General features: G+C 37.4%; 2 protein-coding genes across 2 annotated transcripts; both read right to left on the bottom strand.

Moving 5' to 3' along the window:
• Positions 1-1,018: 1,018 nt before the first annotated feature.
• Positions 1,019-1,906, bottom strand: LOC126728024 (uncharacterized). The gene has a single exon (XM_050433906.1). The coding sequence runs from the start codon at positions 1,904-1,906 to the stop codon at positions 1,019-1,021; it is 888 nt and encodes a 295-aa protein (XP_050289863.1).
• A 20,707-nt stretch (positions 1,907-22,613) lies between these two features.
• LOC126729047 (transcription factor MYB26-like) lies at positions 22,614-24,202 on the bottom strand. The gene is made up of 2 exons (XM_050434793.1): positions 23,949-24,202; positions 22,614-23,665 (listed from the first exon to the last, which is right to left on the bottom strand). The coding sequence occupies exons 1-2, from the start codon at positions 24,079-24,081 to the stop codon at positions 22,761-22,763; spliced, it is 1,038 nt and encodes a 345-aa protein (XP_050290750.1). The 5' UTR covers positions 24,082-24,202; the 3' UTR covers positions 22,614-22,760.
• Positions 24,203-25,929: the final 1,727 nt, after the last annotated feature.

The following is a 25,929-nucleotide window of genomic DNA, read 5'->3' as shown; positions in this document are numbered from 1 at the left end:
CTCCTATGTCCTTTTGGCTCATTTTACTGATGATCATTATGAGAACCTTGTTTGTTGCCTCTGCTTACCCATTTCCTTGAGGGTAAAAGGGTGATGAGCGATGGTGCTTGACTTGGTAGAACTCCATCATCTTCCTTACATCACTGTTGATAAAGGGTGTGCCATTGTTGCTAATAATCTTGTGGGGTACTCCAAACCTCACAATTATATTTTCCTTGATGAAGTTTGCCACTGCTCCTCCTGTGGCTTTTCGAAGTGGCACTGCCTCTGTCCACTTAGTGAAGTATTTCGTAGCCACTAGTATCCATATGTATCCACGCGATGGTGGGTTAACTGGTCCTATCAAATTAAGCCCCCAAGTGTGGAAGGGTCATGGGGTGACCATGCTATGTAAGTTTTGTGGGTGAGTGTGAATCAAGTTGGCTTGCACTTGGCAACTGTGGCACTTTTTTACAAATTTTGCCGTATCCTTCTTCATGGTAGGCCAATAGTAGCCTATTTGCAATAGGCATCTGTAAAGCTTTTTCTTTCTCTGGTGCTCCCCACACTCTCTCGAATGCACTTCTTTTATTATTTCTCTTACTTCTTCAAGGCCCAAACATCTTAAGGGGTCCCCATCGTACCCTTTTTTGAAAAGGACTGTATTATGCGAAAAGTAACGCGTTGCCAACCTCCTAAGCTTGTATCTTTCACTGTGTTTTTGTGGCAAGATGCCTTTTGCCAAGTACTGCATGAATGGGTTTCTCCAGTCTTCGCTGATGAACACAGCGTAACTTTCCTCTCTGTCTGCTGCAAGCTGGCAAGTCCCACACTGGGTTTGAACTCGGTCTGCATCTTTACCCATGCTTGGCCAATAGAAGCCTTCCCTTTGGAGTCTGCGGTAAAGGCTAACCTCCCCGCAGGATCCACAAGTCTTGTCATGTACTTCTTTCAACTTTCTCTAGGCCTCCTCCTGCCCTACGCATCTGGACAAGACTCCACTAGGCATCCTGCGTTACAGTTCTCCTCTCACTAAAGCTTAATCTTTTAGTACCTTCAGTTCTGCGACACCTTCTTCTTTCATCAAGGCTTCCCTCATAGGGATCCGCCAATCCCTTTTGCACCGTTCCTCTAGTAACCTTTCCTTCAATACCTCAATAATGGATTCTTCCCTCTTGCTAACCTCTACCCTAGTGTTATTCCCTTCGAATATTATTTGTGAGCCTAGCACGGCGAACGCATCCGCAAATTGGTTTTCGTTCCTTGGAGCATGTTCTATTTCGAAGGTTGAAAATTTCTCCTCCATCTTCTGGGCCATTGCCCTGTATGGGGCTAGGCTGGGTTCCTTTAGGGAGAAGATTCCTTTGGCCTGGCAAACCACTAGGTTCGAATCACCCATTACCCTTAAGTGCTTGACTCCCATTTCGAGAGCCGTGGCTAACCCGGTTAGGTAGGCTTCGTATTCTGCCGTGTTGTTTGAACATGTGAATTCTAGTTTGAATGATAGCGTTACTGCCTTATCTTCTTCATGGTACAAAACTACTCCCACTCCCCCTGATTGGGTGGTAGAAAACCCATCAAATTTCATTACCCATTGTTCTTTGACCTCTTCTGCCATGGCTACTTCCCCCGGAACTTCATCATCTAGCAGGAATTCTTCTTCTCCCGAAAACTGTGCCAATAGATCTACTATAGCCTGGCTTTTCATTGCCCTGGATGTCCCCATTCTTAAGTCATACTGTGACAATTGTAACAACCACTGGGATATTCTACCTAAGAGGATTGGTTGCTGCAACAGAGCCTTGATGGCATGGGACTTAGTCATCAGCCATACTTCGTAAGCTAAGAAATAATGGCGTAACCTCTGGGAAGCATCCACAATAGCCAGATATGCCCTTTCTGCCCCCTGGGTAACGTGTTTCTGCATCTTTTAACGCACGACTGATGTAGTACACTGGTTGCTCAACGCCACCTCCATCCTTTTAGGCGATTAATGCACCAATGGCAAAAGAGTTGGCAGTTAGGTAGAGTAGCAATGGCTTTCTGTGGACTGAGGCTTGTACCGTAGGGAGGTTCATCATGATCTGTTATAGCCTCTTGAAGGTCGTTTGCTACGTTTCTCCCCATTCAAAGCTTTGCCCTTTCCTGAACAATTTGGTGAAAGCAGAAGTGATTGATGCCAACCCAGGGATGAATCTCTGGATATACGAGACCTTCCCTAAGAAGCTCTTTAATTCCTTTACTGTGACTGGAGGTCTCATAGTGGCTATGGTCGTGGCTTTGGCCGGGTCCACATCTATTCCCCTGCTGTGAACCAGGAAGCCCAGGAATTTCCCAGAGGACACTCCAAATACGCACTTGAGAGGGTTCATTCTTAGTTTAAAGGCTCTACACCTTTCAAATACCCTTTTCAACACGTGGAAGTGCTCTTCTCTCCTTCTTGATTTAACCACTATGTCATCTATATAGTCCTCTAGTTCCTGATGCATTATGTCCTGAAATATGGCCGTCATCGCTCGTTGATAAGTTGCACCTATGTTTTTTAACCTGAAAGGCATCACAATGTAGTAGAAGTTACCTATGGGTGTTTTGAAAGCAGTTTTCTCCGCATCCCTTGGTGCCATTCTGATCTGATTGTATCCATTGAACCCATCCATGAATGAAAACATGGCGCTTCCTGCCGTAGAATCTATTAGTAAATCCATGTTTGGCAATGGGAACTTGTCCTTTGGACAAGCTCTGTTGAGATTTCTAAAATCTACACAACATCTTATCTGTCCGTTCTTTTTTTTTACTGATATTATGTTGAATAGCCAGCGCGGGTGTTGAATAGGTTTGATGAATCCTGCGGCCAGCAATTTCTGTACTTCTTTGACTATTTGCCCTTCTATTTCAGTGTGGAATATCTTGGCAGATTGGGCCATTGGTTTGGCTTCTGGGTCCACATTCAATGTATGTGCCACTAGCCCAGGGTCTAACCTTGGCATTTCACTGTAATCCCATGCGAAGATGTCTTTGAATTCTCTCAACAGCAGTATCAACTCTAATTTTTCATTTTCTGTTAGACTTGCACTAATTGAGATAGGCCTTGGTCCTTGTGAACTAGACCCCAGGTCAACCTCCTCCAACTCTTCTTCTGCCACAATTTGCACCTCCTTTTCTGCCACGATTTTTTCATCTTTCTCTTTATTACCTTCTTCCCCTGAACTTTCTTGTGCCACACAACACGCTAAACTCTCGTGCTACCACTTTTGGGTGGGGCTTGCTTGTATTTCACTCGTGAGCCCCACGCACCTTCATAATTTGTACACAATCCTGCCATCAGGGCCTCGTACCTTGACACATTGGGGTGTGTCATTTGATTCTGTGGCAGGTGCTTCTTTTCTTTTCTTTTTTTGTGCTAGCAACTCCCTTAGATCAGGCTCTGGGTCACCTTGGACGTCTTCCCATTTAGGCACAAAGGTACCTCGTGGCTTTGATACTGAGCTTTCCCTAGACGGAGCCTATTGGTCGTAGAACATAGTTTCTACTAAATGAGCCTTCGCTTGTTCAAACGGTGAGGGGTTTGCTTCTATGCGTATCATTCTGCCATTCAACCTTCCTTTTACACACTGGTGATAGGTGGACGGGATCAATTGGTGTTTATGCAACCATGGTCTCCCCAAAAGCACATGATAGGAGACCTCCATTTTCACCACATGGAACCGAGCTAAAGAAGCTATGGAGCCTACTTTCAACCACAACTGGATGTGGCCTGCGCTGTATTCGCCTCTTCTACCAAATCTCGTCACTTCCATTGGGCATCCCTGAATCTTTCTTTCTGAAATTCTTGTTGCTTGTAAAGTGCTTAATGGAATGAGATTTATAGAAGCACCTGTATCTACTAAGGCTCTCTTGATGGGGATTTGATTTATAGAGGCCGCTAAGTAGAGGGGCCTCTGGTGATCTAGGTATCCTACCTCCATATCCTCATTACTAAAAATGATCTTAGTCGACTCCTGTAAGAGGGCTCTGTCATCTGGGATTTTCCCGGAGGCGATGCTCACCAGAGCCTCCGTGGCTATCTTTCTTTCCTTTGCTGTGAGCCCTAGCTGGTCAAACAAAATTTTGAATTTGGAGCTTCGCTGTAAAGTGGTAATTGCTATGGCAAGTAGGGTTGGATTTTCTTATTCGTCTTCCCTTGGATCTGCGTAAATTACTACCGCTGCTATACCCTTCCTTTTATGGCTTGAGAGTGGGTTTCTTTGAACCTCTTGCTGGGATAGTTCTAGAGTCTTTTCTTTGATCCTGCGGTGCACCAATCTGCGAAGCACCCAACACTCTGCGGTAGGATGTTGCACGAAGTTGTGGAAACGGCAGAAGCGTGGGTCCCTCCGCTCCTCTTTTGTGGGTTCTCTAGAAACTTGATTAGGCTGGAAAACTCCGTCTGCTATCCATTTGTTTAGCAGCACATCTAATTCTTTTAAAGTGCATGGTATTGGTAGGGGAGTATCATATTCCCTCCTATCAGTCTTCCTTCTCCGTTCGCCAGTAGATACTGCCATAGCTTGCGGAGCGTTTCTTTTGTCTGAACTTAGCTTCACGGACTAGGCAGTTTTTCTGTTCTTTTGCAACAATTGTGCAAACTGGGAGATTTCTAAGTTTTCTAGGATTGCCCTGTATTCATTGATCATGTTTGTCATACACATTTTCACCAATGTTCTTTCTACACAATGATCATAGCAATCAAGTGTTATGTTCCTGAATCTTTTGATGTATTCCATCAAATCTTCACTATTCCTTTGCTTGGTTGCTTGCAGGGTTGCAAGCATTACTGTTTCTTCTTTGTGGAAGTACTTAGTGCAAAATACGTCCACCATGTCATCCCAAGTTGGGATTGATCCTGGCTTTAGGCCAATGTACCAAGTGTATGCCCGGTCGCATAGTGATTTGGAAAATTCTCGAAGACATAAGTCTTCGTCTGCGGTGTAAGGGCCAAGAGTATCAATGAACTTGCTTACGTGCTTAACTGCACTTCCCTTCCTGCCATTGTACTGTGCAAAGGCCCGTGGCTTATACCTCTTGGGGTACGGTTTGTTGAGTACCCTTAGTGGGTAAGGAGGCTTTCGTGCATAGAATCTCTCCTTAGGTGCTCTGGCTCTCTCTTGTTTCAGGAGAGCCGCTACTTCAGCCATAGTGATGAAACGTTGTTCAGCATTCTGTGGGACACCTCCTACTGGTGTCTCTTTTTTGTCTGTCATATGTTCTGGGTCATGTTGGCTTCCTTTTTCCTTTGTTTTGTCTGTTTTCAGCTGACGGATTTCTTCCATCATTTGTTGCTGTGAGTATTGCAGGGACTACAAAACTTCAATAAAGATGTTGGCATTGTCAGTAGGGATTCTTGGCTGTGGTTGGGGTTCAGCCCCCACTCCGTTGGCACCTTTCGCTTGGTTAGGCTGCTGTTGGTAAGGCATTGTTGGCCTGGACTCTGCTTGTGAGGGCACGACATTCATATTTCGCGTTGTTCTGGACTTTGGAGGCATTTGTTTGTGAGGGCTTCTGTCTCTATCTACTTCTCAACTCCCTAGTGAAGTCGTCGATTTAATGTAGTGGGCCTTTTTGGTTATATCGGGCTGGGCTGCCTCCTGTGGTACTGGACCCCAATATTTCTGAGTAAGGGAGTTGAGATGGGTCCAATTGTAACTCAATTTGGTCAGGCTTGTGCGCAAACTATGCCTCGTTTGCCAGGAGCATGCTTACAACGGGTAGAACTGTTTTAGATGAGTCGTGACAGGCAGTTGTGATAATAATAAGACAAAAGAAAGTACTTTGACTTCTTAATCAAAATGAATAGATAATCCCTAACTAAGAAAAGATAATCATAGTTTAACAACAATTATTTTATAAAGAAAGTAAAGGAAACAAGTGGGTAATATATAGGTTATTTAAAAAAAGAAAGAAATCAGATCAAGTCTGATCCGCAGGACCAAAACCAGAAAGGGAAGAACGCCTCTTCTCAAAGTGAATAATCTCCCAGTGAAATCCTGCTATGGAAATTAATCACTTTAAGGGAAACGAACCTGAATGGTTGGTGCACCAGAGAACCCTTTGTTTCTGACAGAGAGCAGGACTTTGAGAGGGAGAGAGGGAATCAACCTATTAGTGCATGCCTGCCGTTCTAACTCTCTATCCTTTCCTTTCTATTCCCCTTTCTTATCTTTTTTCTTTCTTCTTCTTTTTCTTAATACTTGTTTTCTATTTCTTGATTTTTTAATTCCTACACCGTGGTGCCAGTCGTTGTTCCCTGCACACGGCAAGGGCCTTTTTTTACAGTGCCTGCCGTGACCGGGTTTTACTATTTTAGCATTTAACTACCTTTGTCTGGTTTGGGTGTACTTGTCAATCACCACTGGTTCGTCTGCATGCCACTCCCATCGCCAGACAAAAGAAAACTATTTTGTTTGTTTGTCTGCTGTGGCACCCTTTCCTGCTACGGTGTGGGTGCCTTTTCTCTCCCTGTCCCTCATGGCATGCACCTAGTGGTTCCAACTCAATTTTGCTTCTTTTGGGTGGTATGTCATCCCAGTAGGACACTTCCCCCAAAAGGGCCCGAGTAGGAACCTCAAAATTAAGGTTTTTAACCTCTCTCCACCGCCAAGCCATGCCCTCTTACCTCTGACCCATGACCTCACTATGTCCTGTATTGGTTGGGTACAGGCTGGTGAGGTCTGGTGCCTTGTGCGTGCCTTTCTTCCATGTATGTCCAAAATCTGCCTGTTGCTCATGCGTTTGCTGTGGTTGGCTTGCATAGTCTGCCGTCTGTTTTTGACTAGTTTCTGGTTCCTCTTTCCTTTATGTCTTGCCCCACTTAAGGTCTGGGCCTTGCCTGACAGTGGGGTTTGCCTTTCTTCAACCCACCATTTTTCCTGCTACCATCTCCTGCCATACCACTCTATCATTCCTGCTGCGAAATTGTTTGCCTTAATCCTATTGGGCCTCTTTGGGCTTGCTGTTTATTCTTCTCCTAATGGCCCAGTACGGCCATTGGTTCTTTTATTACATCACTAGCGGGCTCCTGTGTCCCATTTGTTTTCTTTTGGGCGTCCTTGGCCCATTTGCTTTCCTTGGCCATTTTCTTAACTTTGCATTCCCATGAGCTTTTACTGGGTTCTTTAGGATTCCCTGGCCCAATTACATTATCCCTCATCCTTGAGGCTCATGGGCTTGCCATTAACCTCCTACTTTCTTTACTTTCATTACTTTGGGCCTGCCGCGGCTCGTTCTCACTTTTTCACATCATATACTGTCCATGGTTTGCTTTTTCTCTCTTTCCGGGCTCCTTTAAGCCCATTTACCCCCTTAAGACCCATTTGTTTATCTCATGGGTTTGTGATCCATTATTCTTGCCGTTTGGGCTTAATGGGTTTTCTATCCATTTACCAACTCTTTTCTGTTCGCGTTGTTGGGCTCCTCATTTCCACTTAGGCTTCCAAAATGGCCATCAACAACAATTATCCAAGATGAGTTTAACCGGTGAATCGGAAAACACTATCACAAACAGCAATTAACCCAAAAATATCAATGGTTAAAGCAGAGATATCGTACGTTTGCCTAACTAATTGCTCGAACGGGAATGGATGGGATCTTGTTACCAACACCGTCACAGGTAGTGACGAGGCTTGGGCACTGGCAGCGGCGGTGAGTGTTATACATTTAATTAATTTCCACGCCATTCATTTCATAAATTCTTCATGTAAACAATCTCATATATACTAGTGTCTCTAATCCCATGTATACCACATGTTGTCTCTTTCTAGTTGAACCCTAGATGCAAAGATTTTTGTAAAAAGGGGCTAGACCACTGTGAGTTGCTAGAACGGCTCTTCAACACGGGCACAACAATCAGATTTTTACAAATATCCTCTGTCCAACCAGCCCTAACAATGATGAAGAGCGAGAATTGGATGCCGCTTTCCTCATGTAGGGAGTACACGTCAGTGTTGAACCCGATAGCCCAAGTGATGTAGAGGAGCTGCCCCTCCCCCCAAATATGGGGCAATGTAGCAACCCAAAAGGAAAGTAGCTAGCTCACTTTGACACTTCAACAGGGAAGAATAGGAAAGGAGGGTCCATTGACAGAGTCATCGATGCTATCATGGAGTTCACTGAGATGTCAAGGAAAAGGCATAGTGATAAGGAAAGCGAAAGTTGAAAAACCGAAGAATCTGCGCTGATGCATGATCCCTTCTCAATGGACAAGGCCATGGCAATTCTGAACTCTATTGACAATGTTGATGACCTCACCCTATTCAAGGTCCTTAACGAACTCCATCAGCCCGAAAGCAGGGTTACTTTCATCATGATGAAGCTGGAAAGACGATGGGGCTGGATGGATTTAGTGACTAGTTTACTCTAAGGGAGTTGGTGAAGGAGAGGAGTTGAAGGGTTGCTTTTGTGGAGTTTCCAATTTTAGTAGTTAATGTTTACTACCACTACCACCATTTTTTGTTGAGTTGCTTGTATGGTTTAGTGGGGCACATTGTATTGTGCTAAGGAACAATTATGTTATTATATTTGAACATGTATGTTAATGATCGTACTATTTGGTGGTTTGTTATGTTTATTACCTTCTCTTGTTAAGAACAATATGTGTTGCTGACTTATTATTGTATAAAAAAACTTGTGACTTATCTTTTAATGCACAATTTTTGCACAATTTCTATTTTCGGCACAAATTCTATTTTTTGCACAAAGTTACAAACTTGCACTTTTGTTTAGCTGAATCAGTAAACATAGAACCTAGAGAAAAAACAAGAGTGTTGAAAATTGAAAGGTAGTGCATTCCATTTTGAAGGGCTCCAAACTTTTCTTGGAAAGATTAATTGCAAACACCGAAATCTTGAAAAGGTGAAAATAGCTACAATATAAGTGATTTTAGAGAAAAATGTGTATCTGGGTATTAACTTGGTTACACACACTCATAGCCAAAAAAATCAGTGTTTTTCAGCTTAATTGATTGATGCCCATGTTATTTTTGAAGCCAAATCAACAAATCAAAATAATTTATCCCTAATCAGCACTATTGGTGGATCCTGTTGAGAGCCAAGCAAGTTGTGTTCGAAGTTGAGGTGTTGATAGGTCCCAATACGTTTTGTATTGCATTTCAAAGGCCCTATTTTAGTCGCAATAAGTGATAGCAATATTTGTTAATTACATAGAATATTCCAGTAAAATGTTTTCTTATTTTTGTTGAGAATACAACTCTACTAGGACGATGGACAAGGTACCATTCCTCATGTGGCATGAGTATAAACTGCTAAGCTTATTAGGGGTGAATGCTCATGGATTACCTATCAACTACTTCTACCTGGTGGGGTCAGTTGCTCGTAGGTTTTATATGCTAGAGGCAATTCCAAAGGGCTTTTCTTTAGAAAGGTTCCATGGTTTTTGTTTTTTATAAGTTTGTCTAATTGGACCTCTTCTATTTTGGACTTTGGCTAGCATAAAGGTCTTTGCTTCTTCATAACAAGTACATCAATGTGATTTAAAGAATGTCATTCTGTCGGCAGAAAGAAGTTCCTTAGGGCGTATAATTAGCTTTAGGGAAAAATATATATCTAATGAATCTGATCAAGTTAGACAAAAACAGAAGATAAGGTTCGGAAGAATTATTAGCTTTTACACTCTTCTTATTAAGTTCTTAATACGTACATGGGGATATGTTCACTGTTTGAACAAAAGGGACAAGGTAATATATAGATGTGCAAAGTCTTGTTTAATGGAAGCTATCCAGATTCATTGTGGCTTTACTTCTTTTTTTGGGTTTGTGTATTTTTTCTCTTTGTTCTCTCTCTCTCTCTCTCTCTCTCTCTCTCTCTCTCTCTCTATATATATATATATATATATATAATGTACATTGAGATTATGTGATCAATTGGTAAAACAATTATGATATTTGTGAATAGTAGAGGATGCCAATAAGTGCAAAATTTGTAAATGTGAAATTTCATATGTGTAATTGATGGTTTGAATTCCTTTATAGTTGCTTGCTGTTTAAAAGACATTTTTTGCCTAATTTTATTATTAATTCATCAATTGCTGACAATGTCTATCACCATGCAGTTATGATTCCACTATGGCTGACCGCAACATAGATGATGAACTTAGTGACGTTGAACACGAAATAATGATAGCCTACGTTGCCATCTGTGCTGACTACATCCAAACACAATATTTGAAGACTCCGATGTGCAGTAGTGCTCTATTTGGGAAGTCATACGTGCAGGAGACACTTGACGGACATCCACAGATATGTTATAATACATTTCGCATGGCCAAGCATGTGTTCCTGCATTTGTGCAGTGAGTTGAAAAGGCTGCACTTATTAGAAGAGGACACCAGAATTGTCTCTATTCAAGAGTTCACTGGCATTGCTCTATATATTTTAGGTCATAATGCTGATATGAGGGTCATTTTCAAATCGGTTTTAGCATTCACTAGAAACAATTCAACGGAGATTCTATCGGGCGTTATAGGTGATTCACTCGTTGGGACACCTCATAATAAGGACTGATCGGAATGCAATTGAGCTCCCACATCATCTTCGTGGAAATACAAAGTATTACCTATGGTTTGAGGTATGAATACATCTCTATTGTAGATGTCTTTGATGATATGACAAGTTATAAATTGAGACAAATATGTACATAGGATGATACTGTTAGTAGAGGGTAGTTATTCTTCTTATACCCATTCTGCTTTGAATAGTAAATAACATCCAATTGACACTAAATTTGTTATGCGTCCAGTAGTGGCAATTTTTGAGTACGAAATCTTATGTTTATGTAATATTGCTTAAAATTACATCATCTGTAACCCACCCATATATATATATATATATATATATATATGCTCTTTTTTCCTTAGGGGTGGAGTTAATAATGATATGGTTAGTAGTTTTGTCATGTTGTAATAATATGGGCCCTAGGGTCAGAGAATAATTTGGTTGGTCTTATATTTAGTATTCATTTATGTTTGATTGTATTAAAAAGAATGTGTTTGTGAATTTTTTGATGGTGTGCATTGTGATTGAATAAGAACTCCCAAACTTTGTTCTTTTTTGCTCTATCATGTCAAAATCTGCTTGTTACATCAACTATGTCAAGTTACTGAGTTGGTATAGATGGGAGTTGGTTAAGCTGTGGATAGATTTTTAATTTTTTCAGATCAATTTTAGAATGACTATTATCCGTTTGGGACTATAACGAATTTTTATTATATAAGACTATGTACTTATATTTGAGTAGGTTTCTTCAATTACAGATGCAGTAACAAATGTAGAAGGTTTTACTGAGTAGTGAAGACTGAAACCCCAATAGTGTTAGCAGATGTTCATATTCCTGTTATGTAAGGGATCAAATTTTGTATTTGAGTCAACTGTTACTAGTTGCTTCCACCAAACGTAGGTTCAATGAAACTTCAAAATGTGATTTTCTTTTATTAGTAGGGGGTTCATTTCATACTGTGGCGGTCAATGGAAATTGTTTATTTCGATTATTAATTTATGCTTTTCTTACCTTATGACTAGTCAGTTGATATGTATGCTTTGTCAACAGAAATGCGTAGAAGCTATTGATGGTACACACATCAATGCTCATGCACCGGCCTGTAAAAGTACCGCCTACCGGGATAGATCCAGTGACATTTCCCAGACTATTATGTGTGCATGCAATTTTGACATGAGGTTTAAGTATGTGCATGTTGGCTGAGAGGGTAGTGCTCATGATTCGCGGGTGATGCAGAGGCCTTTGGCGATCCGGGATTTCAATTCTCTTGGCTGCCTAGAGGTGAACACTATATATACCCTGTTTAATGCAATTATTCATGTTGTTATAGTGTTAATTACTATTTGTGTTAAGTCTCTTTTCTGTGTTGTTGCAGGCTTATAATATCTTGTTAATTCGGGATATGCCATTGGTTTTGCATTCCTCCTACCGCACAAGTCAATCAGATATCATGCATAAGAATTCAGAGGTTCTACCAAACAACCTAGAATTCCACAGGAGCTATTTAACTACAAGCATTCCTCACTCCACATGGTCATTGAGCGGTGTTTTGGAGTGCTGAAGGTGAGGTTCCCGATTCTTAATGACATGTACTCCTATTCACAGTCTAGACAACAACTAATTGTCACCGCTTGTTGTGCGTTGCACAACTTTATCCGCATGTATAGCCACTCCGATGAAATGTTTCATGCATGAGAAGGATAAGACGTGGAACCTGGCGATGCAAGTACCTCGGGTGGTGTAAGAGTTGAAGGTGGTGGGAACGAGGAAGCCTTTAGTCCTCGGCACAACAAGCCATGTCCCAGTTTCGAGATGAAATCACAACAACTATGTGGGCAGAGTACATAGGCAACCGTTCTTGAGTTTGATTGAAACAAGTTTGTTTCTTCTTCTCCCTTGCATTTCATTTTTTTTTTTTTCTGTTTTTCTGCCTTTTCTTGCATCGTAAATAATTTATCGTTTGATTGAATCTTTAGACCATCCTAAATAGCAAGCATGGTGTACATTGTTTTCCCAATTTTCTTTACAGTTGAAACAAACACAGCCTAAGTCTTTAGTGGACCTGCATAGAGAATTTGCATGACTGCATTAAGTATTGTCTTTTTTGGGGGGGTGGGTTGGTTATGTGTTATGTTATGGCTCTTGACTTTTTATGTATTTAGATACTTGGAATTACCTCTTATCTCTGGCAGATTAAGGTTGAAGGACTGTCAGCCACTTATTAATAAAATTCAAGGCAGAATCAAATCATGGTCATCAAGGAAACTGTCTTTTGTTGGTAGGTTGCAACTTTTGTCCAATCCTAAACTTTTGTCATTTTCTGTGAAAATTTATTGTTTTTTTTGGTGTGTGGGAGGGGGGGGGGGGGGGAGGTGGGGGTATCATTAAGTCTCACCATTGTAGAGTTGGCTTGCCATGCTTTAAACACAAAAAACATGTAAACCTAATTGTATTTTCTCTTTTTATTTAAATGATTTAACTAATTGAGTTGCTTACTTTGCTCAAGCTTGGATCTTTGTTATTTATTCTATTAGAATAAACGACTTGAATTTTGCAATTTGTATATGTATATAACTATAGAGCTATTCATATACGTATATTAATATAGAACTGTTCATATAATGAGTGTTGTTGCAGGCTCATACTAGTACATCATGTAATGAGTGATTTTCATGAAAGCACAACATATCTTCTGTATCTCATCGATCATCATCAACTGTTTTGGCTATTTTTCTCATTAGCTGCTTCGCATTTTCTTGCATTTAAATATATCATCAATTATGGATTGAGTTTGCTACTGCTATGCGCATCAGGTGGTGTTGTTATGTGCATCATGTGCTGTTATTGCGTGCATCAGGTGCTGCTGTATGCATCGGGTAGAGTAGTCTTGTAAGAAAAAAAAAAAAAGAAGATATGATAGAAGATGAAGTCATTTTACACTCTTGTATATTGTATGCTCCTTTATTTTTTAGAAAAGGTGAATCCACCATTAGTGTATGCATTCACAAAAGGACACATGTTATTATTGTATGCATCCTGTAATTGTGAAGATCCTCATCTTTTAATATGTATAATAGATAGTTTCGATAGAAAACTTCGTCTGAAGATAGTTTTTTTTTTGTGTTTTTCTGTATTTGATACGAGTAGAAAAAAAAGGGATAACAGAAAAATTATTTCTTGACTTCCCATATTTAGCTATATAGTTGTTCTGTAGATAAATAATAGAAGTTGTATCAATGATGCTAATTGCAGAAAATAGTCCGTGGAATTAATAAGAAGCTAATATGTTTCATATATACTGGAGTAGTTGCTAAACAGGTTTATGCGAACAGTTTAAACATACATATGGGTAGTAGTAGCAAAATAAAAGAGGCCGCTATGTTAAAAAACCGTAGGGAAATATGCGTAGCAAGGATACACTTCGTGGGTAGCGTATTACTTTCTTTGACACCGTTGAGATAATGAGCAGTAGTGCAACAACCACACATAGCAAGTACCATCCAATGAACATAATCTTCACCGTTCTTTTCGTCTCAACAATGGGTTGGACCATCTCATGCATGACCTTTAATTCCTCTTGCAATACACACAGCTCTAGTTGTAGTTATAGGAAATCCTTCGCATATGACAATGGCATATTCAATAGAATACACCATTCAAAAAAACGACATTGATATTGAACAACATTGGTAGAGCCTGTAGCGATTCTCATTTCGCTTATCCAAAATCCTGACACTTGCTCGGATGCCACACAAGTAGTTCACATTTCGAAACTTAAGCCTGTCGTCAATATCAGTATGTCTAGCTTCCGATATTTGCAAAAGAGACGAAAGAGCATTAAATTCATTGTGCTATCAAAGTATAAAGGATTGCACATAGCCACGAGTTCACTACATAGGTTATCATCCCACAATTGGAATATGTATTATATAAAGTGTTTTGTCCAAAAGAAGCAACGAGGTAACATGTATTTCCAATGTAAAAAGATCATTTCTGATTCCATCACTATGTAGAAAAAGATCTTTTATGAATCCAGCATTTGTTGATAGATTGATTGTTGGTTATTTTCTATGATAGCCATTATAAACAAGCAATCTTAGACAATCTCCCCAATTCAAGGTTGGTTAGTTGGTCACTTTACTCCAATACTAAAGCAAATTAAATTAAACTTTAATGGAAAACACACACAAAGTTACACAGAAACATTAAAATTAATTCATTTGTACAAGATCATCCCCCCATACTAAAAATAGCCCTTACACCTACATAAACAACATAGCAATTATAAAAACAAACAATAAAGATGGTTTTCTAAACAACTATGCAGTCAATTAATTGTAAGGTTAATATTAACCTTTCAACCATAAGTTTAGTTATTTTCCATATAAAATTTTAGCTTTAACTTCAACATGAAACTAGGAAAAATTATTATTTTTCATAAAATGACACATGATGCAAGGAAAGAACAATTTATGAAACACAATCTAGCTAAAATTCAAATTATTGAGAAACTATATTGAATCAATCACGTGCAAAAGTAAGAACCAGATTGGTAAATCAATCATGCATGAGTTCCTGTAAATTGATAAAAGTAATAGGGTACAACAACTAGACAAAAACGACAAATGAAGCAGTGGAAAATAGTTCAGAACACACCCAACAGCAGTTTAACATCAATATAAGTACAACATCTCTAAAACTTACAACATCAAAACAACTACAAGGGTCTACAACTTACCCAAACAAAAAGAGCAATTACGGTCTATACAAAAGGAGCTTAGATAACCATAAAGAATACCATAGATCAACACCTTTCTGTGTTAGTATACAAGGTGGTGTCTTACCATTTGGACCAATAAAGGTGGACTTCCCTCTTTAAGAATAATCATGTCAAAGGCACACGGTCATGGTAGCATATAAAAAATATTTCAAACCTTTTTCCTGTCCCATCTTGTTTTCATTATATAATTTTCAATCCATATACCGATCAATCCATATGTATTTGATATGAGGACCTCAGATACAATTATATATATATATATATATATTTATATAAATAAATGTAAACCAAAGAAGTGCAACAGACCTGAAGAGAAGACTGAGTGAATCTTGTAGAGGTGTAATGTTAGAGATAGGTTGTTTGGGAGGTAGCTCACATAATATGATTTAATAACTGAAATAAGCAACATACTAAATAAAATTAGCAAGGTTCCATAATAGAAACTAGTGCCACATAGTGCCATAATGCAAACTGAAAGAAAACAGAGTATATAAAGCCAATGATAAACATGACTGATGTTGATATAATCCAAAGGTATGTAATGAAATATACCAAATTCCTCTTTATTTATTGATAAGGCAATATAAACTATGTGCAAGTAACAAAGTACACTGCTAGCAATATATACACATCACTTGCAAGTAACTGTCAATAGGTAGCCCAATCCTAATGAATTTTTATTGACATTGACAATAAAGTAGAAGTTCAAACTAAAAATAAAAAAGGAAAAAATACCAAACCCTCTTCACTAAACAAAAACACCCATATTTTACACCATAACACTGAAACCCATAAGACCTATCTCTTTCCTAAACAAAAACACCCAAATCTTGTACCACAACATACATTACAAGGGTCTATCTTTTAGGTGAGTTTTGGTTATAAAAATTAGACCTCGTGTAAGGTGAGATTATGAAGCCAAATCAATCATCACAAAAGATGAGATCATTTATTACGGATATTCAAACCCAGCATCTGTTGATGATTTCCATGGTGGGTATTGCAGATAAAAATGGAGTAAACCAACAGTCTTGTTACAAACACCCATTAAGAATCAAGGGGAAAGTGCATTCTGAACCTGGATTTGGAGGAAGACCTTGGATTTTCAGTGGTGAAGTGGAACATTCTTCTCCTGCCTTTGGCGGCGACGAAAGCCCTGGTTGTTGCTGGGGTAGGGAGGGTTACGGCCTCGTTTGGAGGAGATCTGATGGAAGTTGAAGCCTAGCCTTCAATCATTGTCTGCATCGATGGAGATCACGTAAGAGTATGCAACATGCTAATCTTGTTGTTGTTTGCGTTGTGCCTTTGCTCCTAGTGAATTTAGGAAAAAGATGATTGGATTCACTCTTAGAGTTGAATCTGCAAATGGGTATCGAAGATGTTGGTTTGGTATTGCAAAGAGAGAAGTGAAAAGTGAGGTAGAGATGTGGAATAGAGGCAAGAGAAATAGGGGAGGGTGTTGTGTAGTGTGAGATGTTGGATCGTTGTGTGTGTTGTCTTCCTCTGATGTGTAATTAAATCAAAACAGTACCGGTGGCAGCTTTAAAAAAAAAAAAAAACACACATACCAAACACACAACTCCATATTTCTAAACACCAAAATATCTATTTGAAACACATTAGCAAACACATTTTTCTCTTTATGAATACTATAAATACATATTTTTGACAACACTTTTTAAACCACATTTTCACATCATTTTAAACAACATTACTTATACTTCTCTATCAAATGGGCCCTAAGCCATTGCATCACAATGCACATGCAATAGTGCTTCTCCACGAAAGAGAACAAAAGGAATTACGAACGGAGCTTCATTCGAATCTTGACCAAACAAAACAAGCTAGAGTAGAAAACTAGTGCCAAACAAAGCAAGTGGATTTTCCTTTTGAGTTGGGAAAAATGGGTATTGAGAACAAAAACTAAATAGAAAGTTTTGAAAATGAAAACTAAAAACAAAGGTACAATTGAACCAAGCAGGCCCTAAAATGCGTTGGATTAGCAAATTCCCTTGCCCGACCAAGTGAGGAAATTGACAAAAAATGTATATCATATCATGCAATGTCATCACAATCACAAACATATATATGACTTTGGTGGCCATTTAAAAGGCCTTTACCTTAGGAATTCTTGATCTCCTCAAGCCTGGACTCAAGGAACAATATAGAGACATGACCAAGAATGGAGGCCAAGGCCTAATAAGTTGAGCTGAAGTGGACGTGTACTAGTACTCGTGTGAGTCCAAATCTTCTATGTCACTTTTCTTACTTCATTTTATACTTCACTAATAAGATTTGGCCATATGCCCACCTAATTAATTAAATCCTATCATTATGACCTTTTTTTTTGCCTAACTAAAAAAAAAAAAAAATCCAAACACCTCCCTAAAGACCCTACCACCACCACCAAACTTGGCAGTTGCAGCCCTCGAAGTCGCCGGTCATGGCAATCACCATTGCCCAATCTACACCACGCTGGACATCCAAGCCAATCCCACTATCCCTCTCAATCCCATCAGCTACCAAAAAAACCCAACGGATTTGGAATCCATGAACAATTCAATACATTTAGTACCAACAATTCCAAAATTGATATTCTTTAATAAATTAACAAGAAAGATAGAGATTTGAGAGATTTGGATTTGAGAAAGACAGAGCCTTTGTCTCTCCCTGTAGCCGATGTCAGCTAAATTTGGTGGGGTGAAGGTTGGGGGTGGTGGTAGGGAGGTGTTTGTTTGTTTGTTTGTTTGTTTGTTTGTTTGTTTTTTTTTTTTTTTTTTTTTTTTTTTTAAGGTAGGTAAAATAAAAAAGTCATAATGATAGGATTTAATTAAGTAGGTATATATGTGGCAAGATTTTATTGGTGGAGAATAGAGTGGAGCAAAAAAAGTGAGACAAAATATTTGCACTCGCACTTGAGCCTAAACATGATATCATAGGAATAATTAACCCCTATTATGAGATTCACGAATTACATGCCTAAAATCTTGTTAGTAATAGAGCTAGTTACACCCCCTCATTATAGACCCATTATGACACAATAACAAATTGTCTACAATTAACAGAAATTCCACTAGAGCGTGTCTATGGAAAGTGAAATTCAAATCTTTAACAAGTATGAGAAAAATTACTTCACCTTCACTAGATTTGGTCTACTAGAATACTTCATTAGCTTAATCATCGAAGCAGTTAGGCTGGTTCTGCATCAGTAACCTTCCAAACTCTCCTATGTTTTTGTAGACATTCACCCAATCCGTCCACCATTTAACCAATGGATTCATCAGTGTTGTCTAATCAACGTCTCTGATTTCATCAACCTTAGAGACGTTTTACTTCTAACTTCCAAGTCTTCTCAACATGATTACCCTAAAAATGATTAAGGATCATAATAATTTAGAATCACTTGCCATAATTACAAAACTAAACCACCCAGCAAAAAGAGGAAAGTTTTAGGCTTTATGTCTTTGTTCATAACTTTCGCTGTTAATCATCTTAAAATTAACAACGACAAAGTTTAGATACAAATTTGGATGTAGCCAATAATTATAACTTAATTTTTTTTATCGGACTTAAATTTTGAAAATGACAAAGTTTGGCTACAAATTTAGTTGTAGCTATTGGCTGCAACTCTATCCAATATCTTTTTATTAATATGAATTTTGATAAATTCATCATTGAATTACATTTTCTTCTTATATTCTTTATACTTGCAAAATTTATAGAATATTAAAAATTAATAGTTATGTCATCAATTAAATATTTAAATTTCAAGTTTTTGTAATTTAAAATTATAAATAAAAAATAAATTTATAGACAAATAGTGAATAATATTTGGTTGGCACAAAATTTGATATGCATGTTAATAACATAAAGAACATGCACTCTAACGATTAGATTTTTAAAATATGTATTCATGTTAATATTTTTAGTAGAAATTGTAGTTATCGATTATAACCAAACTTTGTCCCATTAACAATAAGATTTTTTACTTTTTTGTTTTTGTTTTTTTTTTTTTTTGTTTTTTTTTTTTGTTTTTGTTTTTGTTTTGTTTTTTGTTTTTTGTTTTTTTGGTTTTGAACTCTACTTAAAGCAATCAATTTCCAAGTACTACATTGATTGATTTAAGCATTAAAAAAAAAAATGCATCGTAGTTCAACCATTCAGAAAAAAGGAAGCTAAGTACTGCATAGAACAACCTTCAATTCCAATGTGTCTACCTGGAATTGGAAGTCCAGTCGTGCAAATATATTATCTATGAGATAGACTTTAGATAACGTAGGCATGAAATTGGCTAGTATATCCTTAATTTGTGGTAATGCATATATCAGAATAATAATTATGTCCACTGCATGTGATTGCATTTAGGGACCATGGCCAACTTTTGCTTTTGTGTTTCTGAGATAAAACATGCACGGTTAGTATGCCATGCCGTTCTGGGTATATGAGGGACGGAATCTGTAAAGGCGGTGGTCTCCTTCAAATATTAATGTTGCATGGTTTTGAGATATCAAACATTACAAAATGTTCTTATCTATTGAGACTCAACACTCTTTAAGAAGAATGTGGATAAAAACACTTTGAATTTTGCTGTACCCCCCCTCTTATATATGAAATTAAAAGTTCATTGTCTAAGAGTTCATGGTAGAAATAGTATTGGAATGGGCGTGATTATGTAAGAAGTACTTGTGTTGAAACCTTTTTCTTAGGTGACATATCAGTAATGAAAGATTATGATTAATATTGAAATGGGTATCACTGGTGTGTGTAGACCAGGTTTATTGCTTCATGTTGGCCATAATAGCACTTTGCATATATTCTCATATATATGGTGTTACACTATCAGAAAAGTACTTTGAGATCTTTAAAGCTCTTTTAGCAGAAATTTTCACTTAGAAGTTTTAAGGGGCTATTTAAAGCTAATAAACAACTTTATGTTATTAACGTTGAATTTTAGAGCTTTTAAGAAGAAAAAGCTCTACAATTCACTGTTTATGTTTTATAAATCCATAACTTTAAAACGCTAGTCATCGTAATTTGCCAAACATCCAAAACGTTAAAGAGCTTTTCAATTAAAGTGCAATGAGCGTGTTTGGCAAAAATTGTTAAATGTTTAGCTAGCTAAAGAGTTTTAAGTGGGTTCCTAAAGTTGAAATTCAAAAAGCTCTACAATTTATTATTATGCTTTTTAAATTCAGAATTATAAAACACAGTTTATCGTAATTTTCCAAACACTTGAAACATTAAAAGGTTTTCAATTAAAACTCTATATTGTAAAAGCTTTACAATTAAACCAACTTTTACAACAATGCCTAATAAACACATATATGATATATATCAGAAATAAATCTACTGCTAAAACTCTATAGATAAAACTCTATTTCCCACATGCATCAATGCCAAATAGGCACTTAGATCTACTTAAAATGAAAGGTATATATCGTTTGTGATGGTCCTCTCCTCTCCCCCTTATTAGGCCTGTGTGTGTATGTAGTTAAGTGTTTATCATCTAGCTCGCGATAAAGGACTGAATTACATGAATTGATACATATCGATTTTACCTTAACTATAATTCTTCATATTTTTCCTATTCATAATGCTAATACATAACACTTTAATTAGAGCTCTTGAGTATTTGTTTTTGTATTTTATTTTATTTTTTTTTGAAATGGATAAAATGCACTTTACACCCTTTAAGTTTGAGATTGCTTTTAAATTGGTTTCTCAATTTTCAAAACTTACAATTTATGCTATTGAGTATCACAACAATGCAGGTCCTTCGTTCTGTCATATTTCTGCCTTTAACCCATCCAAAAACAGCATCACTTAAAAAAAAAAAAATCAAAGTAACAAAACAAACAAACGTTTTTTTTTTCTTTGTAGTTGGCTTGCCCCAAAAAAGCATCATTGCTACACTCCTTCAACATTTGTTGGGACTTTTTGGGTCCGTTTAGATTGAACTTATTGTTACTGAAACTGAAAACTGAAAACACTGTAGCAAAATAATTTTTAAATGTGTGAATAGTATCATGGGACCCATAAACAGTACATGAATAGTGCGTGAATAGTGTTTTTGTCCACTGCACAGTGATTTTACTGTTCACGTGCAGAGGAAAAAAAAAAAAAAAGGCATGAAAACGCAGGAGTGAAACGCAACTTTCAGCTCTCCCCAAACGCTCACTTTAGCTGAAAAATCCTTGTTTTCCCAACTCAAAATATAAGCTGATGTTATATTCAAATTCAATTCTTCTAGTACCGTATCATTCATCACAATTTGATAACATATATTGTGATTATATCGGTGAACAATTATTTCTACATAGATCTACTATATTTTCTCCATTTAATTATAATTGTACATGTCATAATTGTGGCAAAAATTATAGCAAAAAAGTTGTATTCACAAATTTCTCATTCAAATTTTAAAGGAACCCATCAAAAAGGTCCTCCAAACCGATATCCCTAGAAAATAGAAATCCAAAACCCAAAAGCACCAATAAAAGAGAATAGAACTTTCTACCAAAAAAAAAAAAAAAAAAAAAAAAAGAGAATAGAACTCGTCATCATCCTCAACAACAAGCTTTATTTGCTTTAGATCTGACAACATTACTCATCATCATCATCCTCACCAACCAACAGTGACTGTACCCATTTCTCCACGGCTGATTTCACCTCACTAATCCTCCTTTCCTTCCTTTTCTTTTCCTCAATATGATAAGCTGAACTACGAACTTGTCATCATTCTCTTAAGGGGCATGTCATCAATATACCCCTAATACTAATAGTAGATAAATATACATATAAAACATGCATGCATTATATGTAGATCCCTTATATCAAGTTCGTAAGTACCAATTTAATTAAACGGTATATATATTAATGACAAACCCCTTAAGAAATAGATAATTAAAGGATTATGGTTAACCTTTTTCCATTACAGGATTTTTTTTTTCCTGGCAATGAGCCTTTTGCTTTGCACTTTGTTGACAAATGTTATGTACTACGTACTCATCTGCAACAACTTCGTCCTTAATTAGATGAGTGTCATATTCCCTCCGGCCTCTCTCTCTCTCTCTCTGTATCACTTTCACTTTGGCATTTGACTGTATATTGTGTAATTTGTCTTCGCATGATGTCCTTACTGTGTGTGTGTGTGTGTGTGTGAGAGAGAGAGAGAGAGCCCTTACTGAAAATAGCAATGAAACCTGGGTGGTAGTAGTGTACTAGATCACTAGTGAAATAAGTAATACACAAATCAGGGGAATAAGCCATGCATGTGGGTTGAACAATCAAAGAACCTAAACATAATTTTAGAACTTGAGCACAATTAATACTCCATAAATCGCATTGAATTAGCAACATTTTGGTTTTTCTTTATTCTTCCTTCCACTTAGTTCTTATGCATATTTGAAGAAACCCTTTGTACACAACACCTTATTCTACGGCATGTAGTCCCATGTCTAGGGCTCCCAGATTGAAGAAAGATTAGGTGTTGATAGAAATTGGCACCTTTGTAGTGGTGGCAACAATGATGCTGTCAATGATGATGGCGATGGTAATAAACATGATGATGGCAATGGTGATATGATGGCATCAGTGTACTCCATTTGGATGGATTGAACTTGTGAATGATCAAACGAAAAAGACCCAAATGGAGAAAATGAGAGTCTAGCAGGTGGGTGAAGTAATTGTGGTAAAGGAGGTGCAAATGACATGAATTTGGATGCAAATTCTGGATTATCATAAGGTATTTCTTTGATACTTGGCTTGATCATAGGGCCACTTGTATCATGTGGAGTGACTCCCTTGCTGAAATTTTGATCATGTTGATTGGGAGCAAGTTGATGGGGTTGGTCATAGCCCAGTGATGACCAAGTGGCATAAGAAGATGAATCTGATAGTACTGGTGGGATTAGAGGTGGGAAATTAACCAAAGTGGGACAACAGTTGGTATGTTGTAATTCAAGATCACCAAGAACTAAACCTTGTAGTATTGTGATTGGAGCTGGATGGTGTAAGTGATCTTGTTGAGAGTGTAGGATCAAATTAGGGTTTGCATTCAGAGGGGAGAAACCTTTCTCTGAACTAATAGGATGGTCAATTTCAGGACAGTTTGCTAAAGCCCCAGGAATCTTAACTGCATGGAACATGAGCTTCTTCTTTATGTGTGAATGCCAAAAATTCTTAATCTCATTATCTGTTCTTCCAGGTAGGTGCTTGGCTATCTGAGACCACTTGTTTCCAAGAATGCTATGGAGTTCCTTGATGATAGCTGCTTCTTGGAAAGAGAAACTCCCTCGTTTTACGCCAGGTCTCAGATAATTTATCCATCTTAGTCTGCAGCTCTTTCCACATCTTTGTAGTCCTACATCATAAATCCAGGAAAGGGGAAAAAAAGGGGTGAAGAACCTAGGAAATAAATATTATACAGGTTAACCTTGTAGATCTATATATGATATACACAGATCTCCTCTTAAGGAGATCGAACCTAGTTTCAAACTCCTTTGCACTTATTGTAATAATAAGAAAATTTCTAAGGGTTAGATGGCCTGCAAATTAAGGTCTAAAGGAAGCAAATATATGAGAGTTAGAGCAACTTAATTAGATTATCACCATAGAAAGTATATAGAAGTGAACAAGTTAATTACCAGCATGTTTTGGAACTAAGGTCCAATTACTATGGCCATGGGTTGAAATATAGTTCATGAGTTTCTCATCCTCTTCTGGAGACCATAGCCCCCTCCTCACCTTTTGCTTATCGCAACATGAGTGACTTCTCATCCCCAATTTCTCTAAATCAGTAGTATATGATCCAAAGGCACAAGAAGTTCAACTTTGAGTATTACCTACCAAAAAGAAAAAGTGATAGAAAGGAAGAATATATAAAAGAAATTAAGCAAGGAGAATCTAGATCTAGCTAGCCCTAGGAGTGAAAAGGAATGTGGAAACCGTGAATAGAAGAGATCATATATATAGAAATGGATCATATGTAGGTCTGAATTGGTATATTAGGGTTTGTGGCAAAAGGGAAAAAAGTTGTTGCATCTTAATTTCTCTGTAAGAGTTGCATGGCTTAATAATGGATCTTTATTGCTGCAAAAAAAAAAAAAAAAAAAAAAATAATGGATCTTTATTCTAACTCAGAGATGGGTGGCTGGTGCACATTTCACACATGTATGGTGGTGGGCTAATGTGTCCTGCCAGGTCCCACTTTGGACATATCTAGGATTATTGATCAAAGCATTAAACACTTTTGGATGTAAGTGTTTGTTGTGGATGGACTTTTATCATGCTGGCTATTTGAGGATGGCAATGATGAATTTCCGGATGATTGGAATTTCAATTTGCTGTGATTGTTTTACCCCCCACTTCCTGAGAATTTTCTTGGCCGGTGATGGCAATGACGAATTAATTAAGTGTGAAGTCAACTTATAAACGGTTGTGATTGCATGAAATTGAGGACTTCTTGTTGTAGATTATTGAATATTGACATAATGAAAGTTACCACACCTTTTTAATGTGTGTTTGGTCTGTTTAGATTAGCTATTTTCTTTAAGAACCATGCTTTCAGTAATGTGGCAATCCGCCAATCCTAATTTTATCTGAACCGCGAGAATAACTGACTAAGACATGCCATTAACAAAAATATACCAAAAGTCTTATGGTTTAATCGATACTTTCTGGAGATTTTAAAGGTTAATACGAATTGAAAATGGTTTCAAAATACTGGGATTTGGCTAAAATATAATTAAATGAGTTCTGTAATATTTAAGTTGGAATCTTGTTAAAAAAAAAAAAAGGTAAAAATTATATACGTTCAAACACGTCCTATATAATTATGAAATTGGAATCTAACATATGATAGGTCCTAGTCATTGTGCGGAAACAATTTGTCAATAATATAGGGGCAGCCAAAAAATTCTCGAAGTCCCATAATATTTTTAATAATTAAATAAGAGGAAGCACATACAACATATACGGAGGTTTCAGTAAAATAAATGATTGTAGCTTACTTCTACAAAATCTTCAGTGTGTTTTCAAAGATTGGCTTTAAAGTTAACATGCAGTCGTGGGTTTCAGTTTCCTAGTTTTAGAAAGAAAGTAAAAGCAAAGTTTTCTGAGTAATCTTGTCTTCACTAATAATTTATAGCAATTTTTTCCTTTTTTTAATTAGAAAACATGAATTTTGATGACAAGTGTGTGTCAAGCATTGTTAAGTTAACGAAAAATGCAAATCACATAGATAACACCACTGAGATTGAAATTAAACAAGTAGAAATGGGAATATATAAGCTAAGGTGGAGGTCTGAACTCTGAAAAACAGCAACCATTTTGTTTGACTGCATAGTTAGCGTGTTTGTAACAATTATTTCCCATTGATATGATCGGTACAATCAAAATCAACTCTGAGAAATAGCAACCATTTTATTTGACTACATAGTAATTAGTGTGTGCGTAAAAGTTATTTTACTTTGATATGATCGGTATAATTAAAAATGATAGGGAATATTTTCACCAGCTAGAAAATTTTTCTAACACCCTAGAGTCTTCGGTCACTAAAAGCTTCTTGAGCTAACCAAAAGAGTCTGTTAGGTTCTAAGGAATTAGGAACTAATGTATTGAAACTTT

Source organism: Quercus robur, chromosome 5 (genome assembly GCF_932294415.1).
Source record: "Quercus robur chromosome 5, dhQueRobu3.1, whole genome shotgun sequence".
Taxonomy (NCBI): Eukaryota; Viridiplantae; Streptophyta; class Magnoliopsida; order Fagales; family Fagaceae; genus Quercus; species Quercus robur.
The sequence above is the reverse complement of the archived record's forward strand: the minus strand, read 5'-3'. Positions and strand labels throughout refer to the sequence as shown.